This window comes from Ochotona curzoniae, unplaced genomic scaffold, assembly GCF_017591425.1.
Source record: "Ochotona curzoniae isolate NIBS_2020 unplaced genomic scaffold, NIBS_Ocur_1.0 contig_4105, whole genome shotgun sequence".
NCBI classification, from domain to species: Eukaryota; Metazoa; Chordata; class Mammalia; order Lagomorpha; family Ochotonidae; genus Ochotona; species Ochotona curzoniae.
The window spans coordinates 2,755,505-2,780,065 of NW_024466129.1; the positions used below are offsets into that span (position 1 = coordinate 2,755,505).

General features: G+C 48.0%; 1 protein-coding gene across 1 annotated transcript in view; it reads left to right on the forward strand.

Annotated features, from left to right (window-relative positions):
- The window catches only part of TNN (tenascin N), a 52,569-nt gene extending 29,325 nt beyond the window's left edge, over window positions 1-23,244 (forward strand). The window contains exons 12-19 of the mRNA XM_040984202.1: window positions 1,776-2,039; window positions 4,277-4,407; window positions 5,336-5,468; window positions 5,890-6,041; window positions 13,010-13,106; window positions 13,777-13,944; window positions 21,004-21,167; window positions 23,092-23,244. Of these exons, the coding sequence (XP_040840136.1) occupies window positions 1,776-2,039; window positions 4,277-4,407; window positions 5,336-5,468; window positions 5,890-6,041; window positions 13,010-13,106; window positions 13,777-13,944; window positions 21,004-21,167; window positions 23,092-23,244 (1,262 nt within the window). The remainder of the gene's footprint in view (window positions 1-1,775; window positions 2,040-4,276; window positions 4,408-5,335; window positions 5,469-5,889; window positions 6,042-13,009; window positions 13,107-13,776; window positions 13,945-21,003; window positions 21,168-23,091) is intronic.
- Window positions 23,245-24,561: the final 1,317 nt, after the last annotated feature.

The following is a 24,561-nucleotide window of genomic DNA, read 5'->3' on the forward strand; positions in this document are numbered from 1 at the left end:
GAGCAAAGGGCAGGGCTTGGCAGCTGCTGGAAGTATACATGACAAGACTTGCTGATGGATGGAATGTGGGATAAGAAGAAAATGACCTGTGTTTCTGATTTGAGCAACATGGAAGACTGGGGTACCCAGATGCTTACTGGGCACCAGCCTTTTTTTTTTTTTAAGATTTTTTTTTTATAATCTTACTTAGGTGATTAGGGTACAAAGGGTCAAGGGCTACAGAAAGTGGGTAATACCATTGCTTCCACACTAATAACATCATTTTTCAGCCTGTATCTGGGGCCAGGGGAGAAACAAAGGGAGAAGCTCCACCAAGGAAGAAGCTCCACCCAGCCTCCCACCCATCCCAGGTCCCCGATGTGAGGCATATTCCGAGGGTCCTGCTCAAGTGATTTTGATAATTTGACATTTCTGAATTGCTGCCAAGATATTTGTTTTTATTTGAAAGGCAGATTTACTGAAAGGAGAGACAGAGGAAGAAAGATCTTCCATCTGCTGGCTTACTCCCCAAGTGGCCACAATGGCCAGAGCTGAGTTGATCCAAAGCCAGGAGCCTGGAGCAGTTGGTTTCCCACATGGGTGCAAGGGTCCAAGTGCTTGAGCCATTCTCTACTGCCCTCTCGGGTCATAAGCAGGGAACTGGGTGGAAAGTAGAGCAGCCAGGACATGAACTAGTGCCCATGTGGGATGTCGGCATTGTGGACAGAAGATTAGCTTGCTATGTCACGGTGTCTGCCCCAGGGGGTATCATTTTGTAAGAGAGGAGACTGAAAGAGATAAATATGTTAAGATCTTTACATACTGAAGTCTAGATATGTGTGAGATTCATTGGTTAGTTGAATATTTTGTTTATTGATTTGCACAAATATTGCATATCTAGTATAAGCCGGGCCCTGTCAGCGATATGTGGTTGTAGATACAAGTCAGTGGCTCCGAATTGATTCACGAGCATTCAGCTAACAAATTGACTGTGGACGTGAGTGAGAGCACCTTGAGAGAAATGTACCAAGAAAGGGAGCTTTGGCCACTGCCACATTTGGAGGTTGCTCATAGAGGTTGGTGAGGAGGAGGCATCTGTGATTTTGGAGGGACATGTAGAGCTATCATAGAAGCCAGGGGCTTGTGAAGGGAGGGAGAGAATTGGCTCTGCTGATGGAAGTCAAAGCTGAGTAAAGTAAGGACAGCTGGTGCCTTGGTTGTGGCAATGTGGAAGCTGGTGGGAACCTGAACTAGCTTAGTGGCGTGGTACAGAAAGGGTGCCTGTGTGTGTGGTGAAATGAAGGTGTGCCCATCAGTTCAGGGGTGCAGAGAATAACATGGGGAGGAGAGAGAGCAGGTGATGGAGAAGAGGGAGTCAGTTTTTCAAACTCAGAGCGCGTGGGGTCCAGTAGGAGCATGGGCAAACCTCTACATTTCTCTGTTCCCTTTGTAAGTCAAGCAGATTGCAAGATAGGCTGCCAGTAGACACTCAATGTGAAACAAAGTAAGTGGAAACCATGGAGAGAGGAGAGGAGGTTGTTTCAGTAGCAGCTTGGGGTCTTACCCTGTGCCATGGGAGACTTTGATGTTGTGCACAGGACCGGAATATGGACAAGGTCTGATTTCTCTTCCCAACTGCTGGTTCATTTTCCATCATCCAGGAGGCCTCTCACTCTGGTGTCAAATGGGATGATACCATTGCTCACCAAGGGTGGAGATGCCCTTTCTGGGTCCTAAAGTCCAGTTTTTTTTTTTTTTCTGAACCTTTCTTTCTTCTTCCTTTTTTCTTCTTAAAGAAATTGACAGCCCCAAAAACCTAGTGACCAACAGGGTGACAGAGAACACGGCCACCATCTCCTGGGATCCTGTGCGAGCCAACATTGACAAGTATGTGGTGCGCTACACCTCTGCTGATGGGGAGAGCAAGGAGATGCCTGTGGGCAAGGAGCGGAGCAGCACCATCCTGACGGGCCTGAGGCCAGGCGTGGAGTATAAGGTCTATGTGTGGGCACAGAAGGGGACCCAGGAGAGCAAGAAGGCTGACACCAAGGCCTTGACAGGTACTGCAAAGGACTGAAACTGATGACCCCTACTTCACATCTATTAGGGAAGAGTCTTTCCAGCATGACTGATGGAGAAGGGACCAAGGAGGTTGCCATAAGCATGGTTGCCTCTGACCTTGAAGTGGTGACACACTGATATTGACATGGTGTGGTGATTGTGCCAGGGAGCTCCTTGCCCAGACCACGTGTCGCAGAGGCTCTGGGGTGATGGTGGAATGATTCCTCCATTCCATTCCCACTTGATGATCGTGGGTGCCTGGGCTGTGTGGGTTTTGCACATGTGGTGGGCTCTCCAGCTTGCAGACCCACAGTCAGGTCTTATCAGACAGTGTGGGAGGGGTTTGCCCATCCCTTCTGTGGTGCAATGCACCAAGTGTGGTTAAGAGGTAGAAGTGCCTTGTATATCTTCATTTGTGTTCACAATAAGCATTTTCAAATGAAGCAAAAGTGCACATTTAAAAACTCTCTTCTTTGTGCAACCCAGAACTCCTAGTACTAGTGTGACTGTCCAGGGGCAGCCAGCAACTGGGATCTCCCCCTACTATTGTTCCTTTGTCCCCCTGCCCCTGCCCAATGCTCCTTTCTCTCTCTCTCTCCTTCTTTACTTCTCTGTTTCCCCTTTACAACTCCCTTAAAAAAAGATTTATTTATTTGTATTGGAAAGTCAGATTCACAGAGAGAAGCAGAGACAGAGAGAAAGATCTTCCATATGCTTGTTCACTCCCCAAGTGGCCGCAACAATATAGCTGAGTCGATCCTAGAACCAGGAGCTTCTTCTAAGTCTCCCACTTGGATGCAGGGTCCCAAGGCTCTGGACCGTCCTCCACTACTTTCCCAGGCCACAAACAGGGAGCCAAATGAGAAGTCGAGCAGCTGGGACACAAACTGGCACCCATATGACATGCTAGTGCTTGCAGGTAGAGGATTAGCCAATTGAACTGTCGAGACTCCCCTTTCCTCTCCTTTCCTCTCCTTTCCTCTTTATCTTTTCTTTTCCCAAGTTTAAAGACAACGACAATGAGAATATTGCTTTTCTAGTTTATGAAGATTTATTTCAAGCACCCAGTGGGGATCCGTGAGTGATCGAAGAGGTGACAAAGACAAGCTGAAAATGCTTAAATAGTGATGATCTTGCTTTGAATTTGTGAGAAGGAAGTTCAGTTTCCCATGTGATGGACAGACTCCAATCCATGCCAGATGTTATGCTTTAGAATATCAAACCAAGCTGATATTACAAAAACTCAAAATTTGTCAAAACACCCTAATTCAAAACAACAGCTGTCTGATTTCCATTAAAATACTGCAATTCAGTTCCCAATTGAGATGCTACTGGGGAGAAAATAGCTTGGAGACATCTCTTTGGGAACTTCTAAATTAAAATTATCTTTTATGATCATGGTTTATTTTTTGTAAATGGAAATTTCCATTCATGTCTTATTTGGTTAAAAAAAAATGAGCTGCCTGACCAGTTATTACGATGTTGATGAGTATTTCTGCTCAGCATTATCTTTCCTGGTCTGCTGTGCATCCTCGCACACCCTCACGTTCCCTCTGTTGTTTAGGTAGAGAGGCATAAAGTGGAAGGATTTCTGCTGCCTGCTCCCCTCTTCTGTCCTTCATAGAAGGACTGCCTTCTCTTCTCTCTGCATTGGTGTGCATGGGGGGGCACAATTCGATATATATGAAACACAACTTTGTATTTTGATTATGTGTGAGGTCTATCAGTTTATTTTTCTACCAACTTACTTTCCATCATAAGCCCCAAGTTTGCCTGGTGCTAGGAAATCCCAGTCCTTTTAGGGTCACGCCCACTCCTTTGGGCTATGGGGCACAAGTAGTTTCCCAGTAGCAGGTAGGGGAGGCCCATCCACATTTCAGGTATACTCTCAGGTGGTTGCATGGTCCTTCCAGATCTTACCATGTCAGTTTGGCAGCTCTGCCAACTCTGAAAACCCATGACCGCTCTCCTCTCCCACTCTCTGGGAATCCTCTTGGGAGGTGGCATTCTGATTTGTCCCACTCTGGGACCCCTCACGTGCCATGTTCTTTAACCCTCGTGTCCTCAATGAGTGTACATTTAGAAACAAAGGTCAAGAAGACTGCCCGGAGAGGAAGGGGAGGGAGAGAAATAGGAAGCTGTGGATAGAGAAAATAAAATCGTTTTTGATATATTAAAAGTGACCTCTTATTGATTACTTCTTACCACTAATCATGACCTAAATTTTCATACACAGAAATTGACCCTCCCAAAAACTTTCATTCATTTGGCGTAACTCAGTCTGGTGGTGTGTTGAGCTGGTTGCCTCCTTTTGCTGAGATCGATGGCTACATACTGACCTATGAACTCCCTAATGGCATGGTGAAGGTATTTTATTTTCCTTGTCTTTTTCTCTTGAAGTTTTTTTCTTTGCAGCCTCTGAGTGAAGCAGATTGGCTTCATGGCAACCTTCTGATCCCTCTGTTGAGTTCTTATGCTCACCTGCTACATTCAGGGCACAGTGCTACATATAGTGGTCTCATACAGAGAACACGGTAGTCTTGCCACGAGGACAACTCTTTGTGGCTGCTGCCAGCTGACCATCACATATTCACTGGCTGTACATCAGCACCAGGTTGATTCACTTTCTGCTGGTTGAATAAAGGGGAGGGAACCTTTGCCTGGTTTGGTTATTGTTGTATATATAAATTACTGGAGTTTGTGCTAAGCACATGTGACATGCTCAGTGAACACTAAATGAACTGACCCACCCCTGTTTAATTGAATCTGTTCACCCTTGGAATCTGAATGCTAACAACATTTCCGAAATTTTATCCTGATAGAAAATGATCATTCTTTCTTCTTTGGTGAGGAAGCAAAAATGGAAACAGGCCTTTAATTTATTCATCGTCATGATTTAATGCTTGTGGTGGCTTAGCTAAGAAAGTTGGCTGGTAGGGGAAGTAAAGATAGGTTCAGAAAGGAGTCTCACTGTGTCTCAGATGCAATGACCCGTTTCACCTCCCTTAGTCTGCCAAGCTCTTGCTGCCCGTGGTGGCTTCAGTCAGTGCCCAGCGTTTATCTGAGGGTAGAAGTCTCAGAAAACCTGGGTGGTGCTCCTGAAGGGGCAGTGTTCTGAGCTGATGCAGCCATGGGTGTTGGAAGTCCTTGGTACAGGGCTCCGGAGAAGGGCCTGGGACTCCCAGGGACTCGGGGCTGCCACTGAGCCCACAGAGAGCATGGGCATCAGCTCTAAGCAGTACTGTCGACATCTAGGAAGTGATGACTTGAGTCATGACTGCTCTTTTTCTGATAGGAGGTACAGCTCCGAAGAGGTGAGCAGAGTTTTGAGCTGCAAGACCTGGAGCACGGTGTAACCTACCCTTTCTCCTTGGTCGCCTTCAGGGGTCATCGCCGAAGCAAGACGGTCTCCACCATCCTCTCCACAGGTACCCTGGGATCCTGCTCTCAGAATAATGGTGTAATAGATGGCACACGTGGGAGAGACCAGGCAAGGTGTTCTGGGATCTGCAAGTGTGTTTATAGTTAGGGATTTTTCTCCACAGGGAGACGTGAAAATGGGCTCTTGGGTTCAACAGAAGGCCACATCACAATGGAGAGATTAAGTGGGGATGGGGTGGTGCGGGGAATATAATGATGTTTTTTTGTGGGGGAGTTGTCTTAGGGGAGGAAATAATGTGAACCTGATCTGAATTCTGGTGCATTTAGAGAGTCTGAGGAAAGTAGAGTGAGCAAGACTTGAAGACATGAGTAAAGAATTGGAAGAAGCAAACTAATAGGAGGTTATGCAATGGTTTCCCAAAACTACTCCCGCTCTTCTAACGTGCTGTCCATCTGCTTGGCTCCCAGTTAAACCCGTCTTCCCACACCCTTCGGACTGCACTCAGGTTCAGCAGAACAGCAATGCTTCCAGTGGCCTGTACACCATCTACCTCAACAGTGACCCCAAACAGCCCATGCAGGTGTACTGCGACATGGAGACAGATGGAGGCGGCTGGATAGTGAGTCATGCAGAGTCCCCGGGAGGCCCTGTGCTGTGCCTTGTCAGCCTTGACTGGTCTGTGGAGTGCTTGGGGGGAGGGGGTGCTCTATTTCTACTTTTTCTGGGGGTGTAGGGAAACTGTGATGGTTTAGTTATTTCTAGGCGGATCTCAACCTACTGTGAGAACAGAGCCTCCTACATAACTGTCATGGAGCAGACTTGCATAAACTCAAGCTGCTAGCTAGGGAAGCTTGTGGATTTGGCTGCAGCTAACGTAGCGCCTCTGCTCTAGCCTCTACAAGTCACTTTCATCAACTTGACCCTCACACATTGCTGTCTTATAGGTAGGAAAAAGGAGGCTGACAGGCTATGTAGGTTAATTACAAAACCATAACAAGTTTTCAGGGATCCAGTGTTGTGACTCATTTGTCTTCCCAATAGGTCATCTCAGGTTATCCAAAAGATTACCTTTTTTTGTGAACCCAATCCTTTGAGTTGGAGCCGGTTGTCCAGCTTCAGCACCTTGGCTCCAGAGTACAGCAACTACACATTTGGGACTTTGATTTGAAAGACCAAAGCCTGGAAGAAGGGAACTTGGGCAATTTTTCTTCAGTGTGGAGGTCTTATTCTCTTGGGCCATTGTTGGCTTAAACTGCATGACACCCTCTTTGATTGCATCTACCTGATTCAGCTATATGATAAGCTGCCCTTCAGGTCACAATTCAATCCTCATCTTCCCCTTAGCCCTCTGCTTCCTGGGCCTGAACTGCTGGAGGCTCTCGCTGCCCCAAGCCAGCATGCAGCCTTCACCTGCTGTGCCTTCCCAGCTGGTGGTGGCAAGGAGGAAGCCTGATCTCACAGAGTTCAGACTGCATTCGTTTACACGCTTGCTTCGAGGCCTGGGAAACCAGACACACTTGAGCAGCCATGGATAAAATGATACCTTCTGATGAGCAGCTTTGGAGAAAGCTTATTATCTGCACAGCAGCCTTGATGGCTGAAAGGCAGTAATTGGACTGGGGGAGGGGAATTCCTGGTTGATTTATAACAGAACAGAGTACAGTGTTTCAAGGGAGATCTTCCACCTGACCAGACCGTAGGGCTGTACCTGCTGCTTTTCAGTAACTCGGATTTCTGTCACCGTAGACCCCAAGCCCAGTTTCTTGCCTTTGTGCCTGCAAGTGACCATTGGCAGGATGTTTGGACTGCTTGCTATGGCATTTTTGAAAGCCAGCTCACACTGGGATAGTGACATATGTCAAGAACAACCTTTAGAAAGAAATCTGTCAATCTGTGTACCCGGGAAACTCAAGATTCGGTACACAGTACTTATCGAGTGCTTACCATGTGTTAGGCATTTGAGATTCAGCCGTGAACCAGGCTCAGTCCCCGACCTCAAGGAACAACTTTTTCATATCCTAACCACACAACTAACCATTGCTCAGAGGTCAGTTCTAGAAACTACAATCCACTGTGCATTCTAACTAACACCAGCTGCTGACCCCACCCCAAGTCCTGTTTTCTGATCTAGACTTGTGGTGGTAATGCATAAACTGGGACAATGTAAAGTCATGTGGAATCTTGAACACTTCGGACTGCACTCAGGTTCAGCAGAATACATACATATATTTGTGTGTGTGTGTGTGTGTGCTTATTTTATATATAAATTATATAAAGTATCTATAATTTGTTTCATATAATTTGTACATATTTATAAATATATTTAAATACAGGTGTATGTTTGATGTGTATTTTAATGTATAAGCATATTATATAAGAGTATCTATCTATCTATCTATCTATCTATAACTGGTGTCAAACGCCAGGGCTTCAACTGTGTTTCCCATGTGGGAGGCACAGGCACCCAGCTGCTTGAGTAATAGTTACCTGCTTGCTGCTGGCAACTGTCCACACTGGCAGGAAGGTGGAATCAGGAATCAGATCTGGGACCCAAGGCCCTGACACTCTGATGCAGGCTTTGGTGTCTTAACCACTAGACTAAACATCCACTTTTCTCTACCAAATATTTTTCTGTCGGTTTCCATGGTTTGAAGGGTTCAGTTTCCATGGTTTGAAGCGTTTGGTTTTCATGGTTTTGGATCCTCCCATCACTGAAGGATGACCTATAGCACATCGCTCCTTTTCTGACTGAGCTTTTAACATCCTTTTAAGGAATTTTTTTCTTCCTCTGTCCCAGGCAGCAGAAACTCAATTTGATGAACAGGCCAGAAGAACTCTGCCCCGAGGTAGCTGAGGCTGCTGGCAGGAAGCCGGAAAGAACATCACAGAGCACTCACGTGTCTCAGATATTTCTGTCTTTGTCATCAGTCTCCAAAGTTGTAAGGACTGCATTAGTGGTGCTTTCCATAGGTGCTTAGATGCAATTGGACTTTTCCCTCCTTGATGTAGTCATTCAGGACACTGAGTAAGTTCTTGTGTGTAATGGCATCTCTGAATGTCATTATCCAGACATAAATACATCTTTCTTCCCCAAGGTATACTCATTAGGGACCTTTGTCACTCCTGAGCAAAGCTTGCTAGCTATCTTGACCCATTAGCATGGGAGCAGATGTGGTTCTGGGTGAGCCATGGATGGCTCCCTGACCATCCCAGGGGGTCAGTTCACTTGGAATCTGGTATAGTGAAATGCAAAGTAGCCTTTACTGAGATGATAATAGCTGATGTACATGTGCCAGACTCTGACCTAGAAGCCCTGCAGCTTACTATGATCAGTGACTTTGCAGAAGGGGCTGGTAATATCCTAATGTGACAGCTGGAGCTTGTCCAAGTTAACTAAGTGGTCAAACACGCATCTAGTCAGTTTAAAGCCGACGTCACTATCAGTTTTGAAGCTTCTTGGCTAAGCTGAAATCCTCATCTACGTGAAATCAGAAGCAAAACTCCTGCCAAGTGTGGGTGCTCTGATCTTTGGCTGGAGATGGAGACCAGCATCTTTGTCATGTGTCTCATCTAGGGTGGAAGCATTGAAGTTGACCCTGTAGTTATAATTTGACACAATCTTCATGAAAACAAATGCTGGTGTCACATCTGCCTAGGATGGTACTGGCTGTGACACAGAGTCTCAGAAAAGAAATAAAAACAGGCGTCTTGCTGGGAAACCAACAAATTCTCAGTTTCAGGAAATGTCATGTTGTTTTCCCAAAGTCATCTTCCTACATTCTGCCTGCATGAAGGTCGTATGTGTGACCCTTCCATCAGCTGCGGAAGAGTAGCTATGTGATCCCGGTTGTTTGCTTGTCTGGATGTTCACATTTCTCAAGAGGCATCATATATACCTGCCCCAGAGCCAACACACAGCGGGTGCTCAAAAGATTAAAATCACAAAAGTGAGTTAACAAATGAAGATGAAGAAATGAAGCCAGTAGAGGAACAGGTCAATTTTAAAAGTTGTGTGTTTGAAGAAGGCTGGCAGAGCAGAGCAGTGACGAGGAAGCGTGTCATCGTTTGCTGCATTGCGTTCTGCAGCTCTTTGCCCCGCAAACAGCATTTTTGCACACAACACCTCACTGGGTGCTGCCAGCAAGTTGCCTCTTCCTCACCTCTGCTCCTGTTTTGCTCTGCAGGGGCTAAGGCTCGGAAATGGGGACTAGGATTCAACACCCCCTGTAGGGAAAGCCTGTACAACTTTACCCTTCTTAGTTCAGCAGCTTTGGGCCAACTGACCTGGCCTGGAGTCCTGGAAGCAGTGCCTGGTGAACTCTGAGCATTGTATCTGGGTCACCTGTTCTTTCCTCCCTCCCTGCCTCTTTCCAGGGAAAAAAGTGTAAAGAAGGCATAAATACCAGGTGGTTTATGTTACTGAACTCAAGATGATGTGTTATACTTCAAGGCACCTGCTGCCAAGTGGAAATGAGGGAGACTAGATTTTGTGTTGGGGCTTCTCTCTTTGAATAGATGCTAAGGCAAAGGGGCAGAGCCTCTGGCAAGCAGGTGTCTGCTGAGTTAGCTGCCATGACATTGGGCTTCACTCTCAAGGTTTTGCAGGGTTATATGCATCACAAATTCCAACAGTGTACACAGGTGTGTTTAGCTTTTGGATGCTTTTCAAATTTACTGCGTATTAAGGAATCCAATTTACTCTGACTGGAACTGCCTTCCTTCTTCAAATTGAGAAAGTTTTGGAAAGAAAGCACAGCTTATATGCCTTTGAAATTGTACCCAGTTCTGTCTCCAGTTCTCACTTCCCACTCATCTCAAGCTTGTTCTGAGCTGCCTTCTGCACACACCTCTCATGAGCAGAATCCCTGACAGGGTCACTGGTGATGTCCAGGTTCCTAAATTCGAGGAGCAGTTGTGACCTCATGTCTGGTCGCCCTTCCTTGCATCACTGTCCCTCCTTTTCCCTGTGGATTTGGTGATTTCACAGTTTTTATGTTCCTTTTACATTTATGGTTGCTCCTCTTCTGTCTGTAATGAGCTCATCCTTTATTTTTTATGTTTTAAATTATTTTTTAAAAATTTACTACATTTTTTACTGAAAAGTTGGATATACAGAGAGGAGGAGAGACAGAGAGGAAGATCTTCCATCTGTTGACTCACTCCCCAAGTGGCTGCAATGGCTGGAGTCAAACTGAAGCCAGGAGCCTGGAGCTTCTTTCAGACCCCAAGGCTTTGGGCCATCCTTGACTGTTTTCCCAGCCACAAGCAGGCAGCTGGATAGGAAGTGGGGCCACCAGAATTAGAACCAGTGCCCATATGGGGTCTCGGTGCATGCAAGGTGAAGACTTTAACCACTAGGCTATCACGTGGGGCTCGACCTCATCCTTCTTGATGTGGTTGTTCTGTATTGGAGGTTCCCAAAGCTTGAGGTTAGACCATTTTCTTGTCTCTGATCTTTTTTTCTTGCCAGGTGTTCTCAACCTTTCTCATGGCTTCCATTGGTCCTCTTTACAACAGCAGCTGTCTATTGGCATGGAGTGGGTTCTACTGCAGTAATAAACCAATCTCAAATTCCAGGGATTTTTTTTTTTTGCTTGCATTGTCTTTTGTAGACTGAATGGCCACTGCTAGGATTCAAGATGTTTCTATCCTGTGGCTCTGCCATCCCAATGTGTGGCCTTCTCCATGGTCCTGGAAGAAAAAGAGTGTGGAGGGCCCCTGGGCCCTCTGCTTTCACTCACAGCGTTTGGCTGACAATAGTCAAACGGCTCCAACTTTGTGCAAGAGAGGCTGAAAAAGGCAGTCTTCCTGAGTTCCAGGGAAGAGGAATGTGAAAGGGGTCTGTGATCTCCCAACAGTGTCTCAGACCCACTCACTCTATACGAAGTCTAGCCTGGAACTCAGCATTCATCTTCACTGCCTAGGATGCCTTGGAACTAACTCATCCTCACCACCTGCACATGTGGGCTCATCATACTCTTCCAAAAGCCGTCCTAGTTCGGAATCCCTCATCTCAGATACCAGTTGCATGAAAATAATCTGTTCTTCACACCCAAACCATATGAATTATTCTTGACTTCCTCCTCTTCTAGTTCTACATTTTGTCTATCACCACAGCAATTTTATCTTTGTCTACTCGTGTCTGGCCAGGTGACTGTCCTCTATCACTGTTACTCCTCAGTGGTCTACTAATAAATCGTTTGTCTTTCACTTTTGTCCAGGGCCAGTGCATTCTCTATGCTGGAGCTAGAGAGATCTGATCAAGATGTCAACATGATATTGCATTTCCTGCTTAAAACACTCCAATAAACTTCATTGCTTTTACAATAAGTCAGGCTCTTCAACAATATCCATTAAAGTCCCATGAGGACTGTTCCCTGCCCATGTTTCTAACCTCCCTTCCCATTGCTTTCTAATCTGCTCATAACAGCTCCAACCTCCTGTCCTCCCATCCTCTAGCATGAGCTTTCATACATCCCACAACACTCAGCCACTTTGGAGAGGAGCTTTCCTGGTTCCTCGGTCAGGACTTCTCATTCTGTAGTCTCACCCCCTATTATACTATTCCATCACAACTCTCACCACAGTTTTAATGGCTTCTTTATCTGTTTGAATATTTAATTCATGGCTGGTTCGTTCATTTTGTAACATTGTCTTGCGTCATGCTTACTACATAAGTAGATGTTCAATAAATATTTGTTGGGAGAACTTTTTGTAATTATTAAAATAATTGCTGCATACGAACAGGGGAATTAAACTAAATTCCCATCCACAGACTGAGGAAAAGACAATATGTAAGTGTAGCGTGGCTCCACTGAGCTGAATAGATGCTGAAGTTTGTGGGTAAGAGTTAGCTGTAGTCCGGCATGCTCTGCCCTGCATAATCTTGCAGTTGCAGCCACATTGTCATATCCCCAAGGCTCTTCTTGTTCTAGGAGTGAAATTTCTTGAGTGTAGGAAGATTCTCTGCTCTTTGTTGAAATATTTCAATTTCTAACAAACTAACTAGGCACGTAAGGAACGCGCATTAAGATCGTATAAGCTGGGGCCAACATTTTGGCACAAGTTAGGCCTACTTGCAACTCCAACATTTCTTATTGGAGTGGCAGTTTCAGTTCCATTTGCTCAGTTCCAATCCAGCTCTCTGCTAGTGTGGCCAGGAAAGCAGCAGAAGACGGACCTAGGGCCTGGGCTTCTGCACAGAAGTGGGGAGCCCAGGTGGGGAGCCCAGGTGGGGTTCTGTGCTCCTGATCTTGACCCTGCCCGTTGTTGCAATCATTTGGGGAATGACCCAGCAGATGGGCCCTCCCTTGTCTTTCTCTCTGTCACTCTGTCTTTCAAATAAATAAATCTTTTTTAAAAGATGATATAACTAATATAGCAAGACTGCTGACAAATAAAGATACTTTCTGAGAGAGGAAGAGACGTGCTCCCTGGAGGAAGTCAGTACTTGCTCCCTGGAGGAAGTCAGTCCTCTAGGGGTTTGTAGCTCCCCCTTGTCTCCAGCAGCACCTTGGAAAGTACAGATTGGCCCACTCTGTTATGTCTGTTTAGTGTCAGAGTGAAAGGGTGCTTCTCTCTCCCCAGGTCTTCCAGAGGCGGAACACAGGGCAGCTGGATTTCTTCAAGCGTTGGCGGAGCTACGTGGAAGGCTTTGGGGACCCCATGCAGGAGTTTTGGATTGGTATGATCTCTGAGGATCCCGGGGGGCTAGATAATGAGGGGTGAGCACCCCCTTGATGAGCTGGTCAGCTTTCCACATACAGGGACTCAGAGGGGGCTCTCCTGACAGGGTGTTGGTGGGAAGGCTCTCCTGTGGAATGGGCTCGTGAGAGAGACTGTTGGGTCATTTCTGAGCTGCGTCTAGCCTCCTTGGAGCCTGAATTTCTTAGAAAACACACTAGGAGGCAGCTGGTTTTGGTACTCTGGGCTGTTATTGGAGGACACTCTAATAATCCCTGCAATTCTGCTAATAAAGCCAGGCATGATGGCATTCCACCCTTTCTCTCTGCTGACTTCTGGAGCAGATGTTCACAGAGAGCGAGACAGCCAAAAGCATCAGCTGGGAAATGAATAATTAAAAGGCCATGATCTGGATACTCATGTCTGACAGGGTAGCTGCTGCCTGTGCTTTGGAGATCTGAGATGGGGAGGTGAGATGAGCAGGTGGTAACTAGAGCTGCCTCTGTCTCTGACGGATGGGACCAATGGAGAAGAGAAAGCATTGGGAAGGCCCTGTGCTAGCAGCGAAGGGAAAGGCTAAGCCAGCGTTCAGGTCTGAAAGTGTCAGGTGCTCATGCTGAGGGCTCCCACCTTGGTTGTCCGGCTATTGGGATTCCATTCCTTGTTTTCAGGTCTGGACAAGCTGCACAATCTCACCACTGCCACCCCGACCCGGTATGAGGTGCGAGTTGACTTGGAGACGTTCAATGAATCTGCCTACGCCGTGTATGACTTCTTCCAAGTGGGCTCCAGCAAGGAGCGCTACAAGCTGACAGTTGGCAAGTACAACGGCACAGCAGGTAAGCAGTTGTGTCGGTGCTGTGAGGGTCCCCTGTTCTGTGGTCTGAGGATTGGTTTTCCATGTGCCTTGGGTCTGGGCGTGGAGGTGAACTGTCGTCAGTGACAATCAAGCCCTACTTTCTATGAATGAGCTATTGAAAGTAGTCCTCTTTGCTTCTCAGCCTTTTGGCTAAGATCAAGTGTAAGTAGTCCTTGACTACTATAATACTGAACTTAGGCCCTGCACCTCTGCCAGGTACAATCATCCTCTTGTGGTCCCCTCCAGCCCCCGTCCTGCCCCAATGCCAGCTGATGTTCCAGCGTTTTAGCTGAAGAGTCAGAATTATGAATGGTCTTGGCACCTGCACATCTCTCATTTGGCTTCAGAGGACAGCTGTCATTGTTGCCCACTTGACGATATGTATGTGTGTGTTATTCCTTACTCTGTATGTTGCTATAAATAAAGCCAGAGCAAAGAAAGTGTGGATTTTAACAACAGGAAGTATAGGTCTCATGAACTGATTGCAACACCAGCAACACAGCAGTGAGCAGTTCAGTCCAGCACTGGAGCTCCTTAGCCCCAGTTAGCTGCTTATTGGCTTGAAACCAGTTAATGGTATGTTCAGTTGTGAAGAAAAAGAACAAAATAAAGCAGCGTGACCACAATACCAGAATGATTACAGTGACAATTGGAGGAGAAGGTATGGTTGTTGTTTTAATACTATTATTTTAAAGCCTTTATACATTTTAAACAATAACATATAAGTCTATTGTTGACTTTTGGCTCTTTCTTTTTTTAAGATTTATTTTAGTTTTATCTGAAAAGCAGATTTACAGAGAGAGAAGGAGAGACACAGAGAGATTTTCCATCCTCTGGTTCACTTCCCAAATGGAGCTAAGCCAATCACAGTTGAACTGAGGCAGGAGCTTCTTCCCGGTCTCCCATGAAGGTGCAGGGTCTCAAGGACTTGGTCCATCCTCTGCTACTTTCTCAGATCATTAACAGGGAGCTGGATTGGAAGTGGCACAGCCAGGACATGAACTGGCGTCCATGTGGAATACCATCTCCAGAGGTGGAGGCTTAGCTTACTATGCCACTACGCTGGCCCCTTTCTTGAAGATTTTTTTTTTTTTTTTTTTTTTAATGGCTGGGGCTGGACCAGGCCAGAGCCAGGAGCCTGCAACTCCATTCTGATCTCCTATGTGGTTGACAAAGGCCCAAACATTTGAACCATCTTTTATTGCTTTTCCAGATGTGTTAGCAGGGAGCTGGATCTGAAGCAGGACTGGGGCATGAATTAGCACTTCAATACAGGATGCAAGAGTTGCAACCAGTGGCTAGCCACAAAGCTGCCCACTGGTCCTGCCTTTTGTCTATTTTTGACTTTGGTATCAGCGTAGGAATGTGTCAGCAGGCACATTGACTGGCTACATGAAGACACTGTCTCTTTCTTTAGAGTCATGCATAAGCAGGTGAATGAACTATAAGGTAACTTTTGCAGAGAGATACCTAAGTGATAAGCAAAGCAAAGTGCTGAAGAGAATGAAGAGTAAGTAGCTGGGGTAGGGGATCTCAAAACAGAGGACACGCATGGCCGCCAGCCAGGCAGGAGCTCTTCAGACCTGGGGTCGTCTAGGGCTGAGCAAGGACTGGACAGAAGAGGGAAATCATTCTTAGACTTATTAAGTTCTCAGAGTTACTCACTCATGGGCCCTGGTGGCAGACACTTGAAAAGAATCTCTAGGTTATGGGTCTTGATCTGGCAAATTGTGAATGTAACACTTTTTAAAATCTTTAAATTTTATCATCTTATTTTGAAAATTCTGGCTGGGTATGTGGCCTGTTAGGATGCCTGCATCCCATGTTAGGGTTTCTGACTCTGGCATTGGATTCTAGTTTCCCGCTAATGTAGACCCTGGGAGACATAACGATGGCTGCTACCCATTGTGGAAGGCCTGCCCTGAGCTTCAACTGCCCAGTTCTGGCTGGTGTTGGGCATTTGGGAAACGAACCTGCACTGGCAGGCTGGCTGGCTGACTGACTGGCTAATTTTTGTTGCTGTTGTTGTTGTTAAAGATTTATTTATTTTTATTTGGAAGTCAGATTTATAGAAAGAAGATATAGAGAAAGATCTTCCATTCATTGATTCATCCCCCCACCCCCTGTAGCCACAGCAGCTGGAGCTGAACTGAGTCAAGGCCAGGAGCCAGGGGTTTCTTCAGGGTCTCCCACATGGGCGCAGGGTCCCAAGGCTTTGGGCTGCCCTTGATTGCTTTCCTAGGTCATGAGCAAAGAGCTAGAAGGAAAGTGGAGCAGCTGGGACATGAACAGCGCCTATATGGGATCCTGGCATATGTAATGCGAGGACTTGAGCCATTAGGCTACTGTGCTGGGTTCATGGCTGTCTATTTTTCTATTCCACGGTCTCTCAAATAGATACATAAGAAAAAGAACTTGCCAGATAAAATTGAGCCAGGCATTAAAAAAAAAGGTCACATGAGTTTTTGCCTTTGGTCTTGTTTTTCAGTGTCTAGCACAAGGTACGTTGGTTCACAAAATCAAACAAAGACTTTCCTGTGTAATTTGTGGATATTTATATTTTAAATAGGAATCCCCAAGTCTCACATATTCTAGGGACCATTGAAGGGGTGAATTCAGTAGTATGGTGATATGGGAGGGGACAGAGTGCGATGGCTGGCCACCTACCAAGGTATAAAGAATTAGGGCACAAACAGAGGAACCTTGTCCAAGAATTCCAAGTTGTGAGGAAAAATGACCCTTTTTGGAAGGAAGGCGCTGCATTCAGAAGAGACTGGGATGGCGCTGGCCCCGGCCCTTCCTTCCTTGGAGCTCCCAGGTCTTCTCAGCTGGAATCAGGCTGCACTACAGCCGCTGTAAGTGTAAGATCCAAAGTAAAAGTCAGGCAATTAAAGTACAGTTGGGATACACATTTAAGATCATGTCAATGAATCATTCAAATAATCATAATAATACAGTCGTAAGTAATTTAAAGATGCTGTTTGGTAGGAATAATCTTGCAGCCTACTACTCTCTCCACCCTCTTCTCTAAATAAGACCAGACTACAATCTGGATGGCTTATTCCAGCTCTCCCAACCCTTTGCAAGAGACACAATCGAGTCTGTCTGGGACTCTGGGGCCTCCTCCTACCCCTCAGCCTACAAGGAGCTCGTGTGGTCAAAGCTTTTGCTGCCAGCACCCTGTCTCTATTCTTGACCATGCTCAGGAGACAGCTCAGCCTTTATTTCTCAAGTTGCAGGGTCTCAGTCTTGGCTGAGCCTCTTCCCAGACAAGAGCTGAAGTTGGGTGTTGACTCTTGCCTCTATGTCCCTTTCTGAGACACAGTGGTCCTCATTGGCCTCCTGCCTGAGGACCTCACTTAGGTACCCACTCTCAACCACTCCCTCCCCTTTTCTCAATCATGCAAATTTGCATTTTCTGAGGCTTGGTTTAACACAATCCAGGAAAGGAACTGACCAAGTGCTAAAGTGAGTCGGGACATGGGGCGGGGCATCAAGCTCCTAGATTAGTGTGAGGCCCCTCCCACTTCTATTTGCATTTTAACTGTGATCAGGGAATAATTTCTGTTCTGAGGTTGTTCAGGCCAACAGTGCTGGTCAATAGAGAACGCCTACTGTAGGAACCTTGGGAGACTTTCAGATCACAGAGCATGAAGTCAGCAATGTAGTCTTCCCGTGTGTGGCAGCATTCTGCTTTCACATTCTGAAGGATTGTGATAGGATTAGTGGAGTTGTAACTTCCCTTATACAGGCCGATTGGTCCACCAGGAGGGTTTTAAAAATCCAGGAAGCTTCCGGCTACTTGTGCTCAGGGGAAGGTGAACTTGCCGTTTGTGTCTGTATGCGTCACCTCTCCCCAGTTCCTGTCTTCCTTAGAGTTGATTAGACTGGAGAGATGTGCAGCCCTGCTGGGGAACGTGTGCTTTCAGACTCATCCCCACTCAGCCTCTCCACTGGGTTCCACTGAAGCCACCAAGAATATCCCAGCAAAGTCATGGCGTGGGGCTAGTTTCTGAGTCTTCCAGCAGAGCAACGAGGCTCCTGGGGGCTCTCGATTCAAGATGCCGCTCAGTTATTTAGCAATCAAAGAGAAGACCTAGTCATGTTCAGTATGATGCAGTGAGTTCCATGGCCTGATCAATCAGTTCCAGCTGATTTCAAGTCCCTCCTGACAGAATCTGGTGGTACCACTGCAGCCTTGGAGAACTGGGACCATGACAGGAACCTGCACTAGCGTTTAGCGGGCTGGGCCAGGGATGCTCAATACACACGATGAGGAATTGCTCTGCTCCAAATGCTAATGCCTTCTTTGTTCTGAAGTGGGTTTTTCAATTCTGGCTTTTGAGAAGCAAAAACATCTTAGGTCCCTGGACAAAAGGGAAAGCTAGGAATGGCACAAACTCCTTTTTTACTTGCCCACCCCTGATTCCTAAGGCAAAAGACACTGAACGTCCGAACAACCAACTGTGTCTTCTGAGGGATATGATAATGGATAATGGCTTCTTCTAGTCCCAGGTGGTACAGCTGTTGGCATCTTCTTTCCTGTCCCATGAAGTGTTGGAGCGCAGTAGGTCTCCGAGTGATGTTTTGATGAGACAGATATTGACTCTGAGCTTGTTCTGGTCAGCCCTCTCATGGGCTAACATTTCTTGCACTCAAAGCCTTGAGTCTAAGCTACATTGGCTTGGCTCCTTGACCCTATTCCAGGAGATAAGCTTCATATGTCAGCTGCTAACCACGCCTTAGAGCAAGGCCGCTTTCTGATTCATCAGTACTCCCACTGTCTACACTCTGAATATGAGCATGGCTTGAGTCTCCAGAAGGTACAATATCCACCGGCAGGGAAAGCCTGTCTCGTGCTTGCACCACATTAACCAGTGCCTAAGGCTGGAGAGCCATAAACGTTCTCCTGAGAAAAGCTTCTTACAAAGCAGCTCTGAAATCATATGTATTGAGGCAAGTCATGCTCATTAAAGTCCTGTGACTAAGGGAATGTTCTAGCTGAGGAAGCCAAGGGGAGGAGCAACTGTGTCCAGGATGCCTGACTAGAAAACACTAGGGGCACAGTTGTTTGTTGCAACAGTGGCCACCGCGGCAAGCTCTTCTTAAAGGAACCACTGTGTGAGCTGTGGCGTTAGAGGGGCCAATTCAACCTTCCCTTTGTACAGCACATCACGAATCCTTTGCTTTTTATTTATTTTAATTTTATTTTCAAGTCAGTGAGAGAGAGAGAGAGATCAGCATCTTCCATCTGGTGGCTTACTCCCAAATGGCCACAACAACTTGGACTGGGCCAGTCTGAAGCCAGGAGCTGGGAACTCCACCCAGGGCTCCCACATAGGTTGTAGGGCTTCGGGCATTAGGGCAATCTTCTGCTTTCTTCCCAGGAGTGTTAGCAGAGAGCTGAATTGGAAGTGTAGCAGTCAGGATATGAACCGGCATCCAGGTGGGATGCCCACACAACCCAGCAGTGTTTTTGAGTAATGGCCTCTCCATCGTTGCTTCCCAGGGCCTTGCCTGTGCTTATCCTCAATTATTATTCCCAGGACAAAGAAATGAATGAGGCTGAAAGCTAGAGGTTCCCTACTTTAAACAGAATCATTTGCAGGGATTGTGAGAGCACAGGTTGTAAGGTTGTCACCCCACAGGTTCCGGTTTGTGTCTGTGGTTGAGCGTTTCTAATGCTGCCACTCCTCTGGGGACCCCTACGACTGGTTGTAGACTGCCAGCAATGGCGCAGTCGTGGGTATGACAATCACATTGCATGCCAGTATGCTTGGATTTCAGTTCTGGGTCTACTTTCCATTTTAGACTTCTGTTTGCATCTGGGAGAGGGCAGGTGCAGCTCAGGTACTTGGGTCTCTAACAGATACCCATCTGAAGGGGCCAGAGGGAGTTCTGGCTACGAACTGTGACCTGGTCCAAGCTGTCGCATGCCTTTGAAGCGCGAATCAGCAGAGAGGAGGTATTTCTTTTTCCTCTCAAATTAATTTTAAAAGTGAAGGAAGAAAGAGGGAAGGCGGATTGGGGTCCCACAGATACCCTGGGCCAGGGTTTGAGTCCTGGTCTCTGGTTTGTGGACAGGTGTTGGACTCTGACTCTGTGAGGTCAGTCTCTCAAGGGACAGGAGCACCCCGTAGATGTGCCGGGAGAGTCAGAGGGACCGGTACACTCAGAGGGTAGGTGCAAGGTTAGACAACGCTAGTGCTGGAGTGGAACTGGCTGAGCTTGTGATGGTAGGGACCCTTATGAGCTGAAGCAAAAGGTAGGGTGATAGGAGGATGGCAGGTGTGGAAGGGAAATGGGTGGCCTGTAAGTAAAACCAAAGTGGACTCCAGAAGGATGTGGCAAAGCATTAACTGCATGAGTCAGTTCTACCAGTTCAGGGGTGTGTGTGTGTTGGGGGGAAGGTGATGAAGGGTTGCTGAGACAAACCTTTCAGGGGAGGAGGGCTGAGTTAGGCTTGGAGAGGTGGAGAGCCAAGAGAGGAAGCCGATGGAAGGTAGGCTTGCCCAGCTGCACACGTGGAGGGTGCTTGGTGGGTGTGAGGTTGTGCACAGGATATGGTAAGCAACAGGCCTTAAAGGAACAGGAGTGACCACCTCCCCATGATAGGGAGAGGGGCGTGAGGGCCCCAGATGGTGAGAATGGACATCTAGGCTTCAGAGGAGCTCGCAGTCCAGAAGCCAGACAGAAAGCTGTTATGTGGACTGGGCCGGAGACAAGAGGGGGCCTTGATGTCAGCCATTCCAGCAGGGAAAGAGGGGGTAGGTGAGGGCCCTGCAGGCAGAGGGCACAATGGGATGGCAGTCAGGATTCAGAGGCTTCAGATTCTGGTGCTTGGCAGTTTTGGGGACACAGGAGAGGGGCGGTCATTGATGGTGGGGACAGACACACAGTCCGTTTTGGGTATTTAGCATGCGACTCTCTGGGGTCGACACATGGCTCACAGGGTCCTGGGTATTTTCACACCAGGCCCTCTTTCAGCCTCAGGGACTGACTTCACCTGGGCTCCTGCCTGCTCTCTTCTCTCCTGCAGGGGACGCTCTTTCTTACCACAATGGATGGAAGTTTACAACTTTTGACAAAGACAATGATATTGCCCTCAGCAACTGTGCCCTGACTCATCATGGCGGCTGGTGGTACAAGAACTGCCACTTGGCCAACCCCAATGGCAAATACGGGGAGTCCAAGCACAGTGAGGTAGGTGACGGGATGGGGAGCGGGGGGCATGCATTTCTGTGTCAGGCTCTGCCCACCTTTAACTCACAAAAGAACACCTTGCTGGCTGGTTTGGGGACCCGTCTCCTTCCCCGGCTGCCAGTCTCCTCCATAACCCTCCAGCTTGAGGCCCTGGCCCTGCCCACTCTGCATCTATGTTTCTGTCCCAGTGCTGTTCACTTCTGGAATGCCAGGGGCATGGGAAACTTGGGCTGCCACTGTCATCTAGCGACCTGTGATGTAAGCCACATGCCGTCATCTTGTCCAGCAGAGTTTACAAACACACACACACACACACACACACACACACACACACACACACACACACAGTGTTAGCTCAGCCTGCTCGAACAACAGAAATCTGGATGCTGTGGACTCCGAGATCGGAGTGTGTAGATCCAGTGTTTGGTGGGGACACCTGCCCTGGCTTGCAGACAGATGCCTTCCTGCAGTGTCCTCCTGTTCTGAGGACCTAATCCCCTGGGGAGGGACCCACGCTGCGCTGTCACCTGAATGTAATTTCCCCCAAAGATCTCAGCTGAGTTGGGGCTTTAGCCTACGGTTGTGGGGATAGGCAAGCATTTAATCAGCAGACCTCTGTGTAACCTCCGGGTTCAACTCAGGCTTCACAAAGTTCGTGGAAACTGTGCGTCATGAAGACAACGTGCATGCATTTCCAATGCTCTGCACCTACATAAACCTGTATTGTGATTCTTTTTTTCCTGGAAATGCTCTGAAGGCCCTCAGTTATTTCAAACCCTTGGGTCATCAGGAGAGCAACGTCTTTTCCTTAGGTCAGACGCGGCCATGGCGCCACGTGACCCTGACTCACTCAGGCTCTGTCTGGAGCAATGGCTCCCACCAGCCTCTCCCTTTGGGACTGTGCACGGGGCAGAGTCACTGAGCCCCATCCCACATGGGACTTCTGGAACAATCCAGAAACTCTGTGTGTCGACTGTGACCTCTTCCACAATCCCTGTGTGTCATCTGATTCTCGACCCTGCTCCCTCACAGCTTCTTGAAGATTGCCTCTTGGTTCCTATTCATCTGCATCTGCCCTTGCCCCACTCTCCTGCCAGCTCATGCAGTCTGCCTTCCTCATTTTCCTGCTCAGTCCGGCCTTAACCTCCTCAAAGTCCCTTGATCTTTCTGCATCTCAGTGTTCTTACAGATATTAGCACATGGAAAGTCCAGAAATATTTGGATGCCCTTGACCCTAACCAGGCTCTGGGACCTTCTAATCCCTACGCAATGTCCCAAGGAAGCCAGGGAAAGGGGGGCCCCCCGATCATGGGCTGGCTCATGGAAGCCTGTCATCAGAGATCTGAAACCAGCAGCCTGCACACCCTAAACCGCCCCCAAGTTTGCTAATAAAAGACATTCATCTAGTTAATGTGCTTTCCGCAGCCTGCAAGGCATTTAGCTTCTTGTTTATTATTTACCTCACAAATTAAAATACATAAAATTGGTCACTGGGGCTCTTTATTGGCCAGGTTGCAAGGTTATTAAGTGAATTAAATATTATTGCGCTCACCAGTCAGAAGGCGTAAAATGAAATTTAGTTTTCAGCAGGCCATTTGTTACCCCAGAGCTAATATCTAAACAGCCTAAATTGAAAATGATTTTACACAATTGGCCAATTAATATGTTTATTTTGGACTTGGAGTTTTGGGGAAGGATAAGAGTGAGGCCAAGCTAACTTGACCCCACGTTTTCCTTGAAGGACCCTTCCCCATCTTCCAGCCTCGCCCCCATGGTCCTGCACCAGAGTGGTCCTCAGCCCGCCCGGCCTAGCCTGCCCAGCAGAGGGCCCCTTGTCCCACCTGCAGCCTTCACACCCTCCTGCCTTGCCCTCCACCAGCCGGGCTGGTGTCGCCTCTTCTTGATGTTTACCTTTTTCATGTAGGGGGTGAACTGGGAGCCATGGAAAGGACATGAGTTCTCCATTCCTTACGTGGAGCTGAAAATCCGCCCGCAAGGCTACAAACCGAAGAGTGACAGCCGGAAGAGCGGCCAGGGCAGGAAGAAGCTGGCGCCTGGAGGAGGCAGAATGTTCTGAGGGTTCCTTCGAGCAGCCGTCGCAGGAGCCGAGACCAGGGCGTCGGGGCTGTGGAAGCCTGGGGCAGGTGGGCAGCGCTGAATGGGGCATGACAAGTTGGGGGTCACTCACCATCCCGTGTGTCTGAGACCCCTGATAACCCACAGAAGAAATTGTGTTCCCCAAACTTCAACTCCTGCAGCTCCCTTCCCCCTGCATGTTTGCCTGTGTGAAAACATCACCGCAGCAGGCTGTGTGGGAAGAAGGAGCTGGAGCTGCCAGGAGCTTCTGCTTTTCTTTAGCGACACAGCTACTGGTTTCAGGTAAAGCCAGGCAGCACGTGGCAGCTGGCTCCGGTTCTAGAACTGGCCGCACCTCTCTGCTTAGAGCTCTGCCAGAAAGAAGCTGTTCTGATTCCCTCAGCTGCTGCTCACCCCGCTTCCCTCCGGGTGTCCAGGAACAGCCTGGGAACCTCTCCTCATCCCTCCCCCAGACTGATTTACCGGGAAGACACAGCAGGGTGGAGTTTCAGCTAATTGGCCAGGTGCAAGGTTCTTGAGCTGCCCCCTTTCCGGCCATTTGCGTATCCCCCTGCACAGGTCTGCCTACGTCATGAATAAATGCTCACTCATTAAAGTGATTGTCCTTTCTTGATGACTGTGCCCTGAAGAAGACACCTCTCCCTTCACACCCGCAGGCCCCTGCTCTGTCCTTCCTGGGCTCCCCCTCTTCCCTGGAACCCCTGGGGGGGAGGGCGAGGGAGGCTTCTGAGCTGCTCAGCACGGTCAGGTCTCTGTGCTTATTTCCCATCACCTTGGGAGGTTCCTGTAGCAAAGCCAGTGACCTCTGAAGTCACGTAACATTCTACTCAAAAATAAAAACAATAAAGCACTCGATGGACCAAACCTGCTGTGTGTTATTCACTCCCCATCGGCTCCCAGCAGAAGTGAACTTGAATCCTACACTTAACCGGAGTACCAGCAAAGGTACAAGCTTGTGCCTGACCTTGGAATGTAGTTGGCCTTGGCCTCTGACTGGGGTGATGGCGTCATGGCTTTTGGAATGCAAGAGATGGCATGAGTGACAAGAAGGGCAGTGGGAACCCAGAGGGGGAGCAGGTCAGACACGGCCGGCCAACCACTGTGCGGCGCAGCCTGTGCGCTGTCCTTCCCTAGCTCTCGGAGTGCACCGGTGCCGTCAAAGTGAACCAGATGTAACATTCCTGCCTCTGTGTACAGGGTCTCCTGGAGGGAGGCACCCGGGGGGTGGGGCGCTCTCCTGAGTTGGCGCTGTCTGCACGGACACCTGCTTGCCAGGCTCCCTCTGACCTGAACGCAG